General features: G+C 43.4%; 1 protein-coding gene across 1 annotated transcript in view; it reads left to right on the top strand.

Annotated features, from left to right (window-relative positions):
- LOC311102128 (sister chromatid cohesion protein PDS5 homolog B-like) overlaps positions 1 to 14,341 on the top strand; it is an 88,106-nt gene that overhangs the window by 59,105 nt on the left and 14,660 nt on the right. Inside the window, exons 17-25 of the mRNA XM_084143363.1 lie at positions 1,605 to 1,720; positions 1,907 to 2,012; positions 7,468 to 7,628; positions 7,782 to 7,905; positions 8,164 to 8,322; positions 8,479 to 8,547; positions 8,681 to 8,817; positions 9,103 to 9,226; positions 9,509 to 9,713. Of these exons, the coding sequence (XP_083999489.1) occupies positions 1,605 to 1,720; positions 1,907 to 2,012; positions 7,468 to 7,628; positions 7,782 to 7,905; positions 8,164 to 8,322; positions 8,479 to 8,547; positions 8,681 to 8,817; positions 9,103 to 9,226; positions 9,509 to 9,713 (1,201 nt within the window). The remainder of the gene's footprint in view (positions 1 to 1,604; positions 1,721 to 1,906; positions 2,013 to 7,467; positions 7,629 to 7,781; positions 7,906 to 8,163; positions 8,323 to 8,478; positions 8,548 to 8,680; positions 8,818 to 9,102; positions 9,227 to 9,508; positions 9,714 to 14,341) is intronic.

Raw genomic sequence — 14,341 nt, 5'->3', positions numbered from 1 at the left:
ATTATTTGTCTGGCGTCTCCAGGGTTGTGTTCATTAGGGCATAAATCACTTTGCAACAGAAAACAAAAATGTGTCATTCTCATTGGACAAGTTCAGATTGTATAAAGTTGTATTTGTTTAATTGCCTAGCCGACTGAACATGGTCCAGGTGATTACTATTTAAGAGAATGTGTGCCCAAAGCACATTTTTGTTTTTGACCTAGCACTAACACACCTGATTCAACTAAATGGCTTGATAATGAGTTGGAATCAAGTGTGTTAGTGCTAGGGCTAAAACAAAAATGTGCATTCCTTTGGATCCCCAGGACATGGATTGGGAAACAATGTGCCTACTCAAATTAAGGTGATACAGTGCCTTCAGAAAGTATTCACACCACATTACTTTTTCTAAATTTTGTTTAATTATAGCCTACATTTTAAATGGATTACATTTTGATTTTGTCACTGGCCTATACACAATACCCCATAATGTAAAGTGGAATTATGTTTTTAGAAATGTTTAGAAATTAATTAAAAATGAAAAGCTGATGTCTTGAGTCAATAAGTACTCAACCCCTTTGTTATGGCAAGCCTAAAATAAGTTCAGGAGTAGAAATTTGTGAAACAAGTCACATAATAAGTTGCATGGACTCACTCTGTATGCAATAATTGTGTTACAGAGTTTAATGGCTGTGATAGGGGAAAACTGAGGATGGATCAACAACATTGTAGTTACTCCACAATACTAACTTAATTGACAGAGTGAAAATAAGGAAGCCTGTACAGAATACAAATATTCCAAAACATGCATCCTGTTTGCAACAAGGCACTAAAGTAAAACTGCAGAAAATGTGGCAAAGAAATTGTCTTTATGTCCTGAGTAATTCAACACAACACATCACTGAGTACCACTCTTCATATTTTCATGCATCATGTTATGGGTATGCTTGTCATTGGCAAGGACATGGTAGTTTTTTAGGATAAAAATAAACGGAAAGAGCTAAGCACAGTCAAAATCCTAGAGGAAAACCTGGTTCAGTCTGCTTTCCATCAGACACTTGGAGACAAATTCACCTTTCAGCAGGACAAAAATCTAAAACACAAGGCCAAATATATGCTGGAGTTGCTTACCAAGACGACATTGAATGTTCCTGAGTGGCCTAGTTACAGTTTTGACTTAAATTGGCAATGGCAATACTTGGAAATGGCTGTCTAGCAATGATCAACAACCAACTTGACAGAGCTTGAAGAATTTTTTAAAGAATGTGTTTGTATAATCCAGGTGTGCAAAGTTCTTAGAGACTTACCCAAAAAGACTCAAAGCTGTAATCACTGCCAAAGTTGATTCTAACATGTATGACTCAGGGGTGTGAATACTTATGTAAATTAGATATTTGTATTTCATTTTCAGTAAATGTGCAAACATTTAAAAAATATATATTTTCACTTTGTCATTATGGGGTATTGTGTGTAGATGGGTGAGAAATATATATTTGATCAATTTTGAATTCAGGCTGTAATACAACAAAATGTGGAATAAGTCAAGGACTATGAATACTTTCTGAAGACACTGTATGTCGTCTGTGTCATGACTGGACTGTCTCTTCCTCCCCACCGCGCCACAGAGAGACATCACTAAGAAGCTTGGAAGCCCCAAACAGCCCAGCAACCCCTTCCTAGAGATGGTCAAGTTCCTGCTGGAGAGGATCGCTCCTGTCCACATAGACACTGAGTCTATCAGGTACACACACGCCTTGACACATTCCATCAGGTGTCTAGTCTGGTCTTAGTCCACTGAGCACAGCCTTTTTCACCAGTGCCTAGAGTTTTTCGAGGTCAGGTCATTTGGTCAGGAAAAACCCACACTATTCTCATGCATGTCCTAGCCCGCTAATCCTAACCCTCTGCTCTGTCTGTCTCTACACAGTGCCCTGGTCAAGCAAGTGAACAAATCTATCGAGGGGACAGCCGATGATGATGAAGAAGGCGTGCCAATTGAAGACGCCATCAGAGCTGGCCTAGAGCTGTTGAAGGTAACACACACACCAGCGCATGCACACACACATACAACAGGGTTTCCATTAGCTGGCTTTTGGCAAAAATAAATAAATGAAAAGCTGATAAATAAAACTGTTGCTGGCTAAAATGACCCAAAAAAAGATTGTATTGCAAAATAATGTTTTTTTATTCATTTATGGAAATACCAGTCGATGGAAATACATTTGACTGTTATGCTTATCGGTCTGTGGGTTAATTTGCATAATTGGGTGGAATTAAATTGGCCTGTTTGTATTTTCGTTAGTCAAAATCAAATCAAATCGTATTGTATTTGTCACATACGCCGAATACAACGGGTGTAGACGTGAAATGCTTATTTACAAGCCCTTAACCAACAATGCAGTTTAAAAGTTAGTTTATTATTATTTTACTAAAGTTTAAAAAAGTAACACTACTTTTTTAGTCATCATGTATCTTATTCATCCAACACAACTATCACACATACACAGCCTATTTAGAGCAGGAGTTCTGCTGCAGCTCCTCAGGTGGTTGCTGCTGGAGTAAAACATGTGCTTTTATAAACCCATTCATTGTGCAACAATTCTAAATCCAGTCACGTGTTAAAAACCGTTTTGGTGCATGATTGAAAAGCGCTATTTTTTTTTTCTCAACTGGCAATTGAAGCACGCCTCCCATTTACCATTCAAGTGCAGGCAACAGGCTATCAGCGTGTCACCCACCACTTTACAATGTGAGCTGGAGGCAGTATGCATTTTGTAAACATACTTAATTGTTTGAAACCTGAATGTTTTATTTAATATTATGAGGCATGTCTTACCTTGCTTCAAAGTAGCTATAGGCAAAATCCGACCATGGAAACGTGGAGGCAGTTATTTTATAAAGACGTCATAGGCGGCGCGTGAGTTTCAAGTTTGGGGAAGCTTACAATTTATCCTACCATTTCTACCGTTCTGCGTGCCAGTTATGATTTTCATATGCGCATTTCCGTGGAACTGTTTCATTTCAATAATAACATTTTTGTTTCTCAAAATCATTGTCACGTGGTTAATAATAAAAATCAGAATTAAAATGATAAAAATCTAAAAGATAAAAGTAAACTAATGTGAGATCACGAGCCTCTGCCATATGGACTCATTGATACACCTTGATCCATTGGTGGCTAAAGAAATGAGTGCATGGAACTCATAGCCTATAGGCCAATGCAGCAGTAGGCCTATAACTTCTGTTCCTCTTTCAAATCAAATCAAATCAAATCAAATCAAATTGTATTGGTCACATGCGCCGAATACAACAGGTGCAGACATTACAGTGAAATGCTTACTTACAGCCCTTAACCAACAGTGCATTTATTTTAAACAAAAAAGTAAGAATAAAACAACAACAAAAAAGTGTTGAGAAAAAAAGAGCAGAAGTAAAATAAAGTGACAGTAGGGAGGCTATATATACAATAAAATAAAGTGACAGTAGGGAGGCTATATATACAGGGGGGTACCGTTGCATAGTCAATGTGCGGGGGCACCGGCTAGTTGAGGTAGTTGAGGTAATATGTACATGTGGGTAGAGTTAAAGTGACTATGCATAAATACTTAACAGAGTAGCAGCAGCGTAAAAAGGATGGGGTGGGGGGGCAGTGCAAATAGTCCGGGTAGCCATGATTAGCTGTTCAGGAGTCTTATGGCTTGGGGGTAGAAGCTGTTGAGAAGTCTTTTGGACCTAGACTTGGCACTCCGGTACCGCTTGCCGTGCGGTAGCAGAGAGAACAGTCTATGACTAGGGTGACTGGAGTCTTTGACAATTTTGAGGGCCTTCCTCTGACACCGCCTGGTATAGAGGTCCTGGATGGCAGGGAGCTTTGCCCCAGTGATGTACTGGGCCGTACGCACTACCCTCTGTAGTGCCTTGCGGTCAGAGGCCAAGCAGTTGCCATACCAGGCGGTGATGCAACCAGTCAGGATGCTCTCGATGGTGCAGCTGTAGAATTTTTTGAGGATCTGAGGACCCATGCCAAATCTTTTTAGTCTCCTGAGGGGGAATAGGCTTTGTCGTGCCCTCTTCACGACTGTCTTGGTGTGTTTGGACCATGATAGTTCGTTGGTGATGTGGACACCAAGGAACTTGAAGCTCTCAACCTGTTCCACTACAGCCCCGTCGATGAGAATGGGGGCGTGCTCAGTCCTCTTTTTTTTCCTGTAGTCCACAATCATCTCCTTTGTCTTGGTCACGTTGAGGGAGAGGTTGTTGTCCTGGCACCACACGGCCAGATCTCTGACCTCCTCCCTATAGGCTGTCTCATCGTTGTCGGTGATCAGGCCTACCACTGTTGTGTCGTCGGCAAGGATTTGGTGATTATCGATGGGGAAGATTGTTGGAAAGATTTTTCAAATAGTTTACGGTGAGGAACTATAGATTTAATATATTATCATTTGCAATGGATGTTTAAAAAAACACTTTCCTACATTTCCGCACGCTCCCTCAACATTATCAGGACAGAGAAACCAGACACATGCTCAATGCTCACATGGAGCTCTCCAAACAAAAGACGGGGGACCGGTATGATAAAAAAAATATATATTATGTATGCACTCACTAACTGTAAGTCGCTCTGGATAAGAGCGTCTGCTAAATGACTAAAACAATGAAAACAATGACCAATCTCATAAATGATGGTTATGAAATTAACCAAAACGTATTTCTCACAAGTGTAGCAGGTTGTGAACTCTGCAAACAACGTTTCCACTGAGAACGGTAAATGACTGTAATTAATACATGCACTAACAGAAATTAATGTAACCAAATGACAGGGATTAACGGTACATTTACTACTGGTGACTTATGTAATAAAAAAAGTATTTAAAGGCAAACAATTCACACAATGAAACAATGAATGCGCAAGAATTGGCGGGAGACAGCTGAGCCATTCTGGAGAGAGGCTTGCCTATATCTTCAGCACACACCCCTCCCTTTCTTGTCTCTACATTTTAAATTAAACTCAAGACACATTATCTTCACACACATTTTGGATGCTTTTCACTGACAGCCGCAAGTCAATAATCAGGCCTATTGCCACGCGCACTGCCCAATTGCAGGCTTCCCATATAGACAGGCCTATGAGCTTGTGATTTGAAACAATCCACAGCTATTTTTTAAAAGAAGCTAATGATCATTGATTCCTCTGTGGCTAAGTCATGCTTTCTGGTGAAGTATTTTTAATTATTTTATTTTTGTATAGACCGGAGTAAGTATACTAAACCAAAATATAAACGCAACATGCAACAATTTCAAAACTCGTTTTCTCAAGACTCTCTCTTGTCCCTCTGCAGCAGACATATAGTGAGCAATATGTTTGGAACATCGAATTGCAATAAAATTGCAGTATCGAAACGCATTCATATATACTGAACAAAAATATAAAAGCACCATGCAACACTTTCAAAGATTTGACTGAGTTACAGTTCATATAAGGAAATCAGTCAATTGAAATTTATTCATTAGGCCCTAATCTATGGATTTCACATGACTGGGAATACAGATATGCATCTGTTGGTCACAGATACCTTTTTAAAAAAAGGTAGGGGTGTGGATCAGAAAACCAGTCAGTATCTGGTGTGACCACCATTTGCCTCATGCAGGGCGACACATCTCCTTTGCATAGAGTTGTATCAGGCTGTTGATTGTGGCATGTGGAATGTTGTTCAATGGCTGTGCGAAGTTGCTGGATATTGGCGGGAACTGGAACACGCTGTCGTACACGTCGATCCAGACCATCCCAAACATGCTCAATGGGTGACATGTCTGGTGAGTATGCAGGCCATGGAAGAACTGGGACATTTTCAGCTTCCAGGAATTGTGTACAGATCCTTGCGACATGGGGCCGTGCATTATCATGCTGAAACATGAGGTGATGGCAGCAGATGAATGGCACAACAGTGGGCCTCAGGATCTCGTCACGGTATCTCTGCATTCAAATTGCCATCGATAAAATGCAATTGTGTTCGTTGTTATGCCTGCCCGTACCATAACCCCACCGCCACCATGGGGCACTCTGTTCACAACGTTGACATCAGCATACCGCTCGCCCAAACGACACCATACACGTGGTCTGCGTTTGTTAGGCCGGTTGGATGTACTGCCAAATTCTCTAAAACGACGTTGGAGGCAGCTTATGGTAGAGAAATTAACATTACATTATCTGGCAACAGCTCTGGTGGACATTCCTGCAGTCAGCATGCCAATTGCACGCTTCCTCAAAACCTGAGACATCTGTGTCATTGTGTTGTGTAACACAACTGCACATTTTAGAGTGGCCTTTTATTGTCCCCAGCACAAGGTGCACTTGTGTAATGATCGTGCTGTTTAATCAGCTTCTTGATATGCTACACCTGTCAGTTGGATGGATTATCTTGGCAAAGGAGAAATGCTCACAAACGGTGTAAACAAATTTGTGCACCAAATTTGAGCGAAAATAAGCTTTTTGTGCGTATGGAAAATTTCTGGGATCTTTTATTTCAGCTCATGAAACACTTTACATGTTGCATTTTATATTTTTGTTCAGTGTAGAATCATGATACCTATTGTATCGTGATGTCCGGGGCAATTCCCAGCCCTAGTACTATGTGTACTTTTCCATTTTCGCCCATTCAGTTCAAGAGTCCCCACAACAAGCAAAAAGTTGAGTTAAAGAAGTAAATGAGCTACTGTGCCTACCCAAAAAAGTATTGTAAACTGTAGATCAAATACGTTTTTTCTTGCTTCTTTTTGCATTTATTGAATTCAGTACCTAAGCAATCCACGCAATTTCAGCTACTGCCTTTCTCAGGGGATGCCCATAGAAACGCCTGTTTTTCTTTTTCCGTTCCAAAGCATTTGTTATACGGTGTGCCCTAATGAACACGACCCTGAAGAAGGGTTGCTCATGTCTTAGCGATAAGGTAACTATTTTTTCTCAACCTCTTTTTTCCTCTCTTCATTTTACATTGACATTTTAGTCATTTAGCAGACGCTCTTATCCAGAGCGACTTACAGTTAGTGAGTGCATACATTTAGTTTTTCATACTGGCCCCCCGTGGGAAACGAAACCACAACCCTGGCGTTGCAAGCGCCATGCTCTACCAACTGAGCTACACCGGACCATCTCTTCCTCCCCAGTCCTGTCATTTACTCACCCTCCTCTCTTCTTTTTATTTTATTTAAGCTTCATTTAACTAGGCAAGTCAGATAAGAACAAATTCTTTTTTACAATGACGGCCTACACCGACCAAACCCAGACGACGCTGGGCCAATTGTGCGCCGCCCTATGGGACTCCCAATCGCGGCCGGATTATGATACAGCCTGGAATCGAGCCAGGGTCTGTAGTGACGCCTCTAGCACTGAGATGCAGTGCCTTGGACCGCTGCGCCACTCGGGAGTCCCATAGGTCCCTCCCCCAGGTCCTGTAGTTTATTCACCGTCCACTCTTCTTCCTCCCCCAGGTGCTGTCGTTTACTCATCCGGTGTCGTTCCACTCTGCCGAGACGTTTGAATCTCTGTTGGGCTGTCTCAAGATGGAGGACGAGAAGACGGCAGAGGCCGCCCTGCAGATCTTCAAAAACACTGGCGCCAAACTGGAGGAGAATTTCCCTCACATCAAGTCGTAAGTCTCTCGTAGGACTCAAGCCCGTTCTAGTGGTGGCTGCTGTTTCCACCATCACTGTGTTTCCTAATGTAGCAGGAGAGTTGGACTTTTTGTTTACTTCCTGAATTGACTGAATTGTAATGGAACCCTGCTCCCTCTTTCTGCCCCCAGGGTGTTGTTACCCGTCCTACAGCAGAAGGCCAAGAAGGGTCCTCCTCGCCAGGCCAAGTACTCCATCCACTGTATCCACGCCATGTTCACCAACAGAGACACACACTTCGCACAGATCTTCGAGGTGCAGATCTTCGCAATAACCGTTAATTTCTAGCCTGGTTCTAGATCTGTTTGTGCTGTTTTTGCCTACTCCTATGGTCATTGTCAGGTTTGGCATGACAACGACCATAAGAGATGACTATGCCTGCACATACGGATCTGGGTAATGCTAGTAAAGTATTGCCTGCACATGTTTTAAATAATTGTATGTGTTGGATTAATTGAGTGAACCCTACTTTACTATATATAAAAAATAAAAACAACTTTTCTGTCCCTCCAGCCTCTCCACAAGGGACTGGGCACGGCAGACCATGAGGAGCTGATCACCTCTCTCACCACCCTGGGCCACCTGTCCCTGCTGGCCCCAGAGCAGTTCGCTGGGCCCCTCAAGTCCCTGGTGGCCAACTTCATTGTCAAGGATATGCTCATGAACGACAGGGTATGTCCCCAAGGCACAGGCCTCATATTTTGGCACTAATTATGGATATTTCTGATACTGATTATGAATATTGCTGTCTGGTACTAATCATGGATATTGCTGGTACTGATGAAGGGTGTTGCTGGTACATGATATATATTTCTGATTGTTTTTAAGGCACCAGGTAACAAGACAACCAAGCTGTGGGTTCCGGATGATGAAGTTTCCCCAGAAACTCTGGCAAAGGTAAAGGGACTCTCCAGACCATGTAGATATAGTAAGCCATACATAGACTGTACAATGGTGAAAAACCATCCCCCAACACTTAACAAAACCTTACTGTCTGTCTCTTTGTCTGTCGGTCTATGTGTCCATGCAGATCCAGGGCATCAAGCTGATGGTGCGGTGGCTTCTCGGAGTCAAGAACAACCAGAGTAAATCGGGCAACTCCACTCTGAGGATGCTAACAGCCATACTGAACAGTGACGGGGACCTGACAGAGCAGGGCAAGATTGGGTACTGCACTCATAAGCTCTGGTCCAGGTCGTTAGTGCGCATACCTTCACTAAGTGAGTAAAGGAACGCGCGCTAACGACCTGGACCAGAGCTAGGCACTCATTTATTTTACATTCTTTATTATGCTGAATCTGATCGTCTGGGTTTGTTTACAGTAGGGCTATCTTTGCTGACTGCTTTGCTTTCTGTCTGTAACCACTTTGAAAATTGCATTTGAAATCTATGTTCAGGACTATGTTCTGTGAGTGAGGTGAACTAACCCCTTGTTTTGTGTGTGTGTTGTAGGAAGCCTGATATGTCCCGGCTGCGTCTGGCTGCGGGGTGTGCTGTCCTGAAGCTGGCTCAGGAGCCCTGCTACCACGATATCATCACCTTAGAGCAATACCAGCTCTGTGCTCTGGTCATCAACGTAAGCATACATACACACAGAGGATTCCTGCTACCATGAGATCATCACCCTGGAGCAGTACCAGCTCTGTGCTTAAATTATTACCATACGGGCAGCCCCTTTGTAGTGCATTCTGTACTTAGCTCTGTACTGCAGTTCATATTTCGGACTAGTTCTTCATTTAATTGGCAATATAAATGTATCTTTAGATAATACCTTCCTGTTTCACTGTTTTGGACCGTTTTTATTCAGTTTCTTGCGAACTGAACATGATCCTGTTCTCGTCTCTGTTTGTTCCTCCAGGACGAGTGTTATCAGGTGCGGCAGGCCTTTGCCCAGAAGCTCCACCGGGGTCTATGTCATCTGCGTCTGCCCCTGGAGTACCTGGCTGTGTTCGCTCTGTGCGCCAAGGACCCCATGAAGGAGCGGCGGGCGCATGCACGTCAGTGTCTGGTCAAAAACATCAACCTCAGGAGGGAGTACCTGAAACAGCACGCCGCCATCAGTGGTAAGACACGGTCAGGAGAAATGCCAGTTTAGGACCTGGAGTTTTAAAGTGATAGTTAACTGTTTTTAAAGTCAAGATTATTTGTTTGTATGAATATGAATGCACCGCATTACATTACCACAAGCATTGCTACATACTCGAAAAATGCTAGCCAGGAGACTCTGGACATATAACAAAAACCTGTCTAAGCCAGGGCGGTGGTGGTGGTGGTGGGGGGGTTCTACTAAGCAAATGGAATTGTTTTAAGAAGGTCATACCAAGGATAATTTAGCTATTTGATTTTGAATTTTAAAACCCCTTGAAGTATACATTTTTTTTCTAAATAAATATATTGGATGAAAAATTACAAACACGTTGAATAACAGATTCACTACATGGAACAACAAATAGTCCCCCCCAAAAAGAAATCAAAAGGAAGTTTGTACTGAAGTGTCTGTCCTATATCTGAGAGATATATGAAAGATCAGGAAACTTTTGTTAATTTGTTTTTTTTTAAATGTTTTTAACCACTTATGTTTGGCACTAAACAGTCTCCATATATACAGTGCATTCGGAAAGTATTCAGACCCTTTCACTTTTTCCACATTTTGTTACGTTACAGCCTTATTCTATAATTGATACAATTATACTTTTTTTCCTCATCAATCTACCCAAAATACCTACATAATGACAATGCAAAAACAGGTTTTTATAAATTTTTGCAAATGTATTACAAATAAAAAACAGATACCTTATTTACATAAGTATTCAGACCCTTTTCTATGAGACTCGAAATTGAGCTCGGGTGCATCCTGTTTCCATTGATCGTCCTTGAGATGTTTCTACAATTTGATTGGAGTCCACCTGTGGTAAATTCAATTGATTGGACATGATTTAGAACACTGGCGCCGATGAAGATGGCGACCTCGCGACTAGCTCTTAGGAAACTTTGTGGTATTTTGTTTTTTAATGTATTATTTTTTACATTATTAGCTCAAAGTGTTTTGTATCATTACATACAGCCGGGAAAAACTATTGGATATCAGAGCGGCGGTAACTCACCAGCATTACGACCAGGAATACGACTTTCCCGAAGCAGATCCTTAGTTTGCTCTCCCCAGGGCAATTTAACTGATTCCAGCGGGGTACCCAAAACATCGCCGGCGGAGGAGAGGCACTTGGAGCGGCCTGCTGGTTCGACTTAGGAGGCGCGCACACCACCCACAGCTTCCAAGTATACTACTGACTAATGTTCAGTCTCTGGTTAACAAGGTCGACGAGCTCCGGGTAAGGATTTCTTTCCAGAGAGACATCAAGGCCTGTAACATACTTTGTTTCACGGAAACATGGCTCTCTGGGGATATACTGTCAATCGGTCCAGCCAGATGGGTTCTCAGTTCATCGCGCAGACAGGAATAACTATATCTTCGGGAAGCAGAAGGGCGAAGGTGTGTGTTTCATGATTAACGACTCATGGTGTAATTGTAGTAACATACAGGAACTCAAGTCCTTTTGTTCACCCGACCTAGAATACCTCACAATCAAATGCCGACCGTATTATCTCCCAAGATAATTTTCTTTGGTTATAGTCACGGCTGTGTATATCCCCCCTCAAGCCGATACCACAACGGCCCTGAAAGAGCTTCACTGGACATTATGCAAACTGAAAACAACATATCCTGAGGCTGCATTTATTGCAGCCAGGGATTTTAACAAAGCAAATTTGAGAACTAGGCTGCCGAAGTTCTTTCAACATATCGACTGTTGTACTCGCGCTGCTAAAATCCTCGACCATTGCTATACGAACTTCCGGGATGGTTATAAAGCCCTCCCCCTCCCTCCTTTCGGCAAATCTGACTACGACTCCATTTTGCTCCTCCCTTCCTATAGGCAGAAACTCAAACAGGAAGTACGCGTGCTAAGGACTATTCGACGCTGGTCTGACCAATCGGAATCCACGCTTCAAGATTGTTTTGATCACATGGACTGGGATATGTTCCGGGTAGCTTGCGAAAATAATTTAGACGAATACACTGAAATGGTGACTGAGTTTATCAGGAAGTGCCCACTGTGACTATTAAAACCTACCCTAACCAGAAACCGTGGATAGATGGCAGCATTCGCGCAAAACTGAAAGCGCGAACCACCGCATTTAACCATGGCAAGGTAACTGGGAATATGGCAGAATACAAACAGTGTACCTACTCACTCCGCAAGTCAATTAAACTGGCAAAACATCATCATAGAGACAAAGTGGAGTCGCAATTCAACGGCTCAGGCACGAGACGTATGTGGCAGGGTCTACAGACAATCACGGACTACAAAAACAAAGCCAGCCACGTTGCCGACACCGACGTCTCGCTTCCAGACAAGCTAAACACCTTCTTTGCCCGCTTTGAGGATAACACAGTGCCACCGACGAGGCCCTCTACCAAGGACTGTGGCCTCTCCTTCTCCATGGCCGACGTGAGTAAGACATTTAAGCATGTTAACCCCTGCAAGGCTGCTGGCCCAGACGGCATCCCTAGCCGCGTCCTAAGAGCATGCGCTGACCAGCTGGCTGGTGTGTTTACGGACATATTCAGTCTCTCCCTTTCCCAGTCTGCTGTTCCCACATGCTTCAAGATGGCCACCATTGTTCCTGTACCCAAGAAAGCAAAGGTAACTGAACTAAATGACTATCGCCCCGTAGCACTCACCTCTGTCATCATGAAGTGCTTTGAGAGACTAGTCAAGGATCATATCACCTCTACCTTACCTGTCACCCTAGACCCGCTTCAATTTGCTTATCACCCCAATAGATCCACAGACGATGCAATCGCCATCACGCTGCACACTGCCATATCCCATCTGGACAAGAGGAATACCTATGTAAGAATGCTGTTAATTGATTATAGCTCAGCATACAACACCATCGTACCCTCCAAGCTCATCATTAAGCTCAAGGCCCTGGGTCTGAACCCCGCACTGTGCAACTGGGTCCTGGACTTCCTGACGGGCCGCCCCCAGGTGGTGAAGGTAGGAAACAACATCTCCACTTTGCTGATCCTCAACACTGGGGCCCCACAAGGGTGCGTGCTCAGCCCCCTCCTGTACTCCCTGTTCACCCATGACTGCGTGGCCAAGCACGCCTCCAACTCAATCATCAAGTTTGCAGACGACACAACAGTAGTAGGCTTGATTACCAACAATGACGAGACTGAGGTGAGGGCTCTGGGAGTGTGGTGCCAGGACAATAACCTCTCACTCAACGTCAACAAAACATAGGATGATCGTGGACTTCAGGAAACAGCAGAGGGTGGACCCCTCTATCCACATTGACGGGACCGCAGTAGAGAAGGTGGAAAGCTTCAAGTTCCTTGGCGTACACATCACTGACAAACTGAAATGGTCCACCCACGCAGACAGTTTGGTGAAGAAGGCGAAACAGAGCCTCTTCAAACTCAAGAGGCTGAATAAATTTGGCTTGGCACCTAAAACCCTCACAAAGTTTTACAGATGCACAATTGAGAGCATCCTGTTGGGCTGTATCACCGCCTGGTATGGCAACTGCACCGCCGGCAACCGCAGGGCTCTCCAGAGGGTGGTGCGGTCTGCCGAACGCATTAACGGGGGCAAACTACCCGCCCTCCAAGACACCTACAGCACCCGATGTCACAGGAAGGCCAAAAAGATAATCAAGGACATCAACCACCCGAGCCACTGCCTGTTCACCCCGCTATCATCCAGAAGACGAGGTCAGTACAGGTGCATCAAAGCTGCTAAATAGCCATAACTAGCACATTAGAGGCTGCTGCTGCCTATTGAAATCACTGGCCACTTTAAGAAATGGAACACTAGTCACTTTAATAATGTTTACATATCTTGCACTACTCATCTCATATGTATTCTGTTCTATAATATTCTACTTTATCTTAGTCCATGCCGCTCTGTCATTGCTTGTCCATAAATGTATATATTCTTAAATTCCATTCCTTACTATATTTGTGTGTATTGGATATATGTTGTGAAATGGTTAGATATTACTTGTTAGATATTACTGCACTGTCGGAGCTAGAAGCACAAGCATTTCGCTACACCCGCAATAACATTTGCTAAACACGTGTATGTGACAAATACAATTTGATTTGATTTGTGTACCTGTCAATATAAGGTCCCACAGATGACAGTGCATGTCAGAGCAAAAACCAAGCCATGAGGTCGAAGGGATTTTCAGTAGAGCTCCGAGACAGGATTGTGTCGAGGCACAGATCTGGGGAAGGGTACCAAAAAATGTCTGCAGCATTGAAGGGCCCCAAGAACACAGTGGCCTCCATCATTCTTAAATGGAAGAAGTTTGGAACCACCAAGACTCTTCCTAGAGCTGGCCGCCCGGCAAAACTGAGCAATCGGGGGAGAAGGGCCTTGGTCAGGGAAGTTACCAAGAACCCGATGGTCACTCTGACAGAGCTCCAGAGTTCCTCTGTGGAAATGGGAGAAGCTTCCAGAAGGACAACCAAAGTGAGTGTGGAAGATGTGAAAAAATAGTTGTTGTCTATCAACAATGACAAGCCACCGGGGTCTGACAACTTGGATGGAAAAATACTGAGGATAATAGCGGACGATATTGCCACTCCTATTTCCCAAATCTTCAATTTAAGCCTACTAGA

This window comes from Coregonus lavaretus (genome assembly GCF_964263955.1).
Source record: "Coregonus lavaretus genome assembly, chromosome: 26".
In the NCBI taxonomy this organism is placed as follows: Eukaryota; Metazoa; Chordata; class Actinopteri; order Salmoniformes; family Salmonidae; genus Coregonus; species Coregonus lavaretus.
Note: the sequence above shows the minus strand (reverse complement) of the source record. Positions and strands in the feature narration are given on the sequence as shown.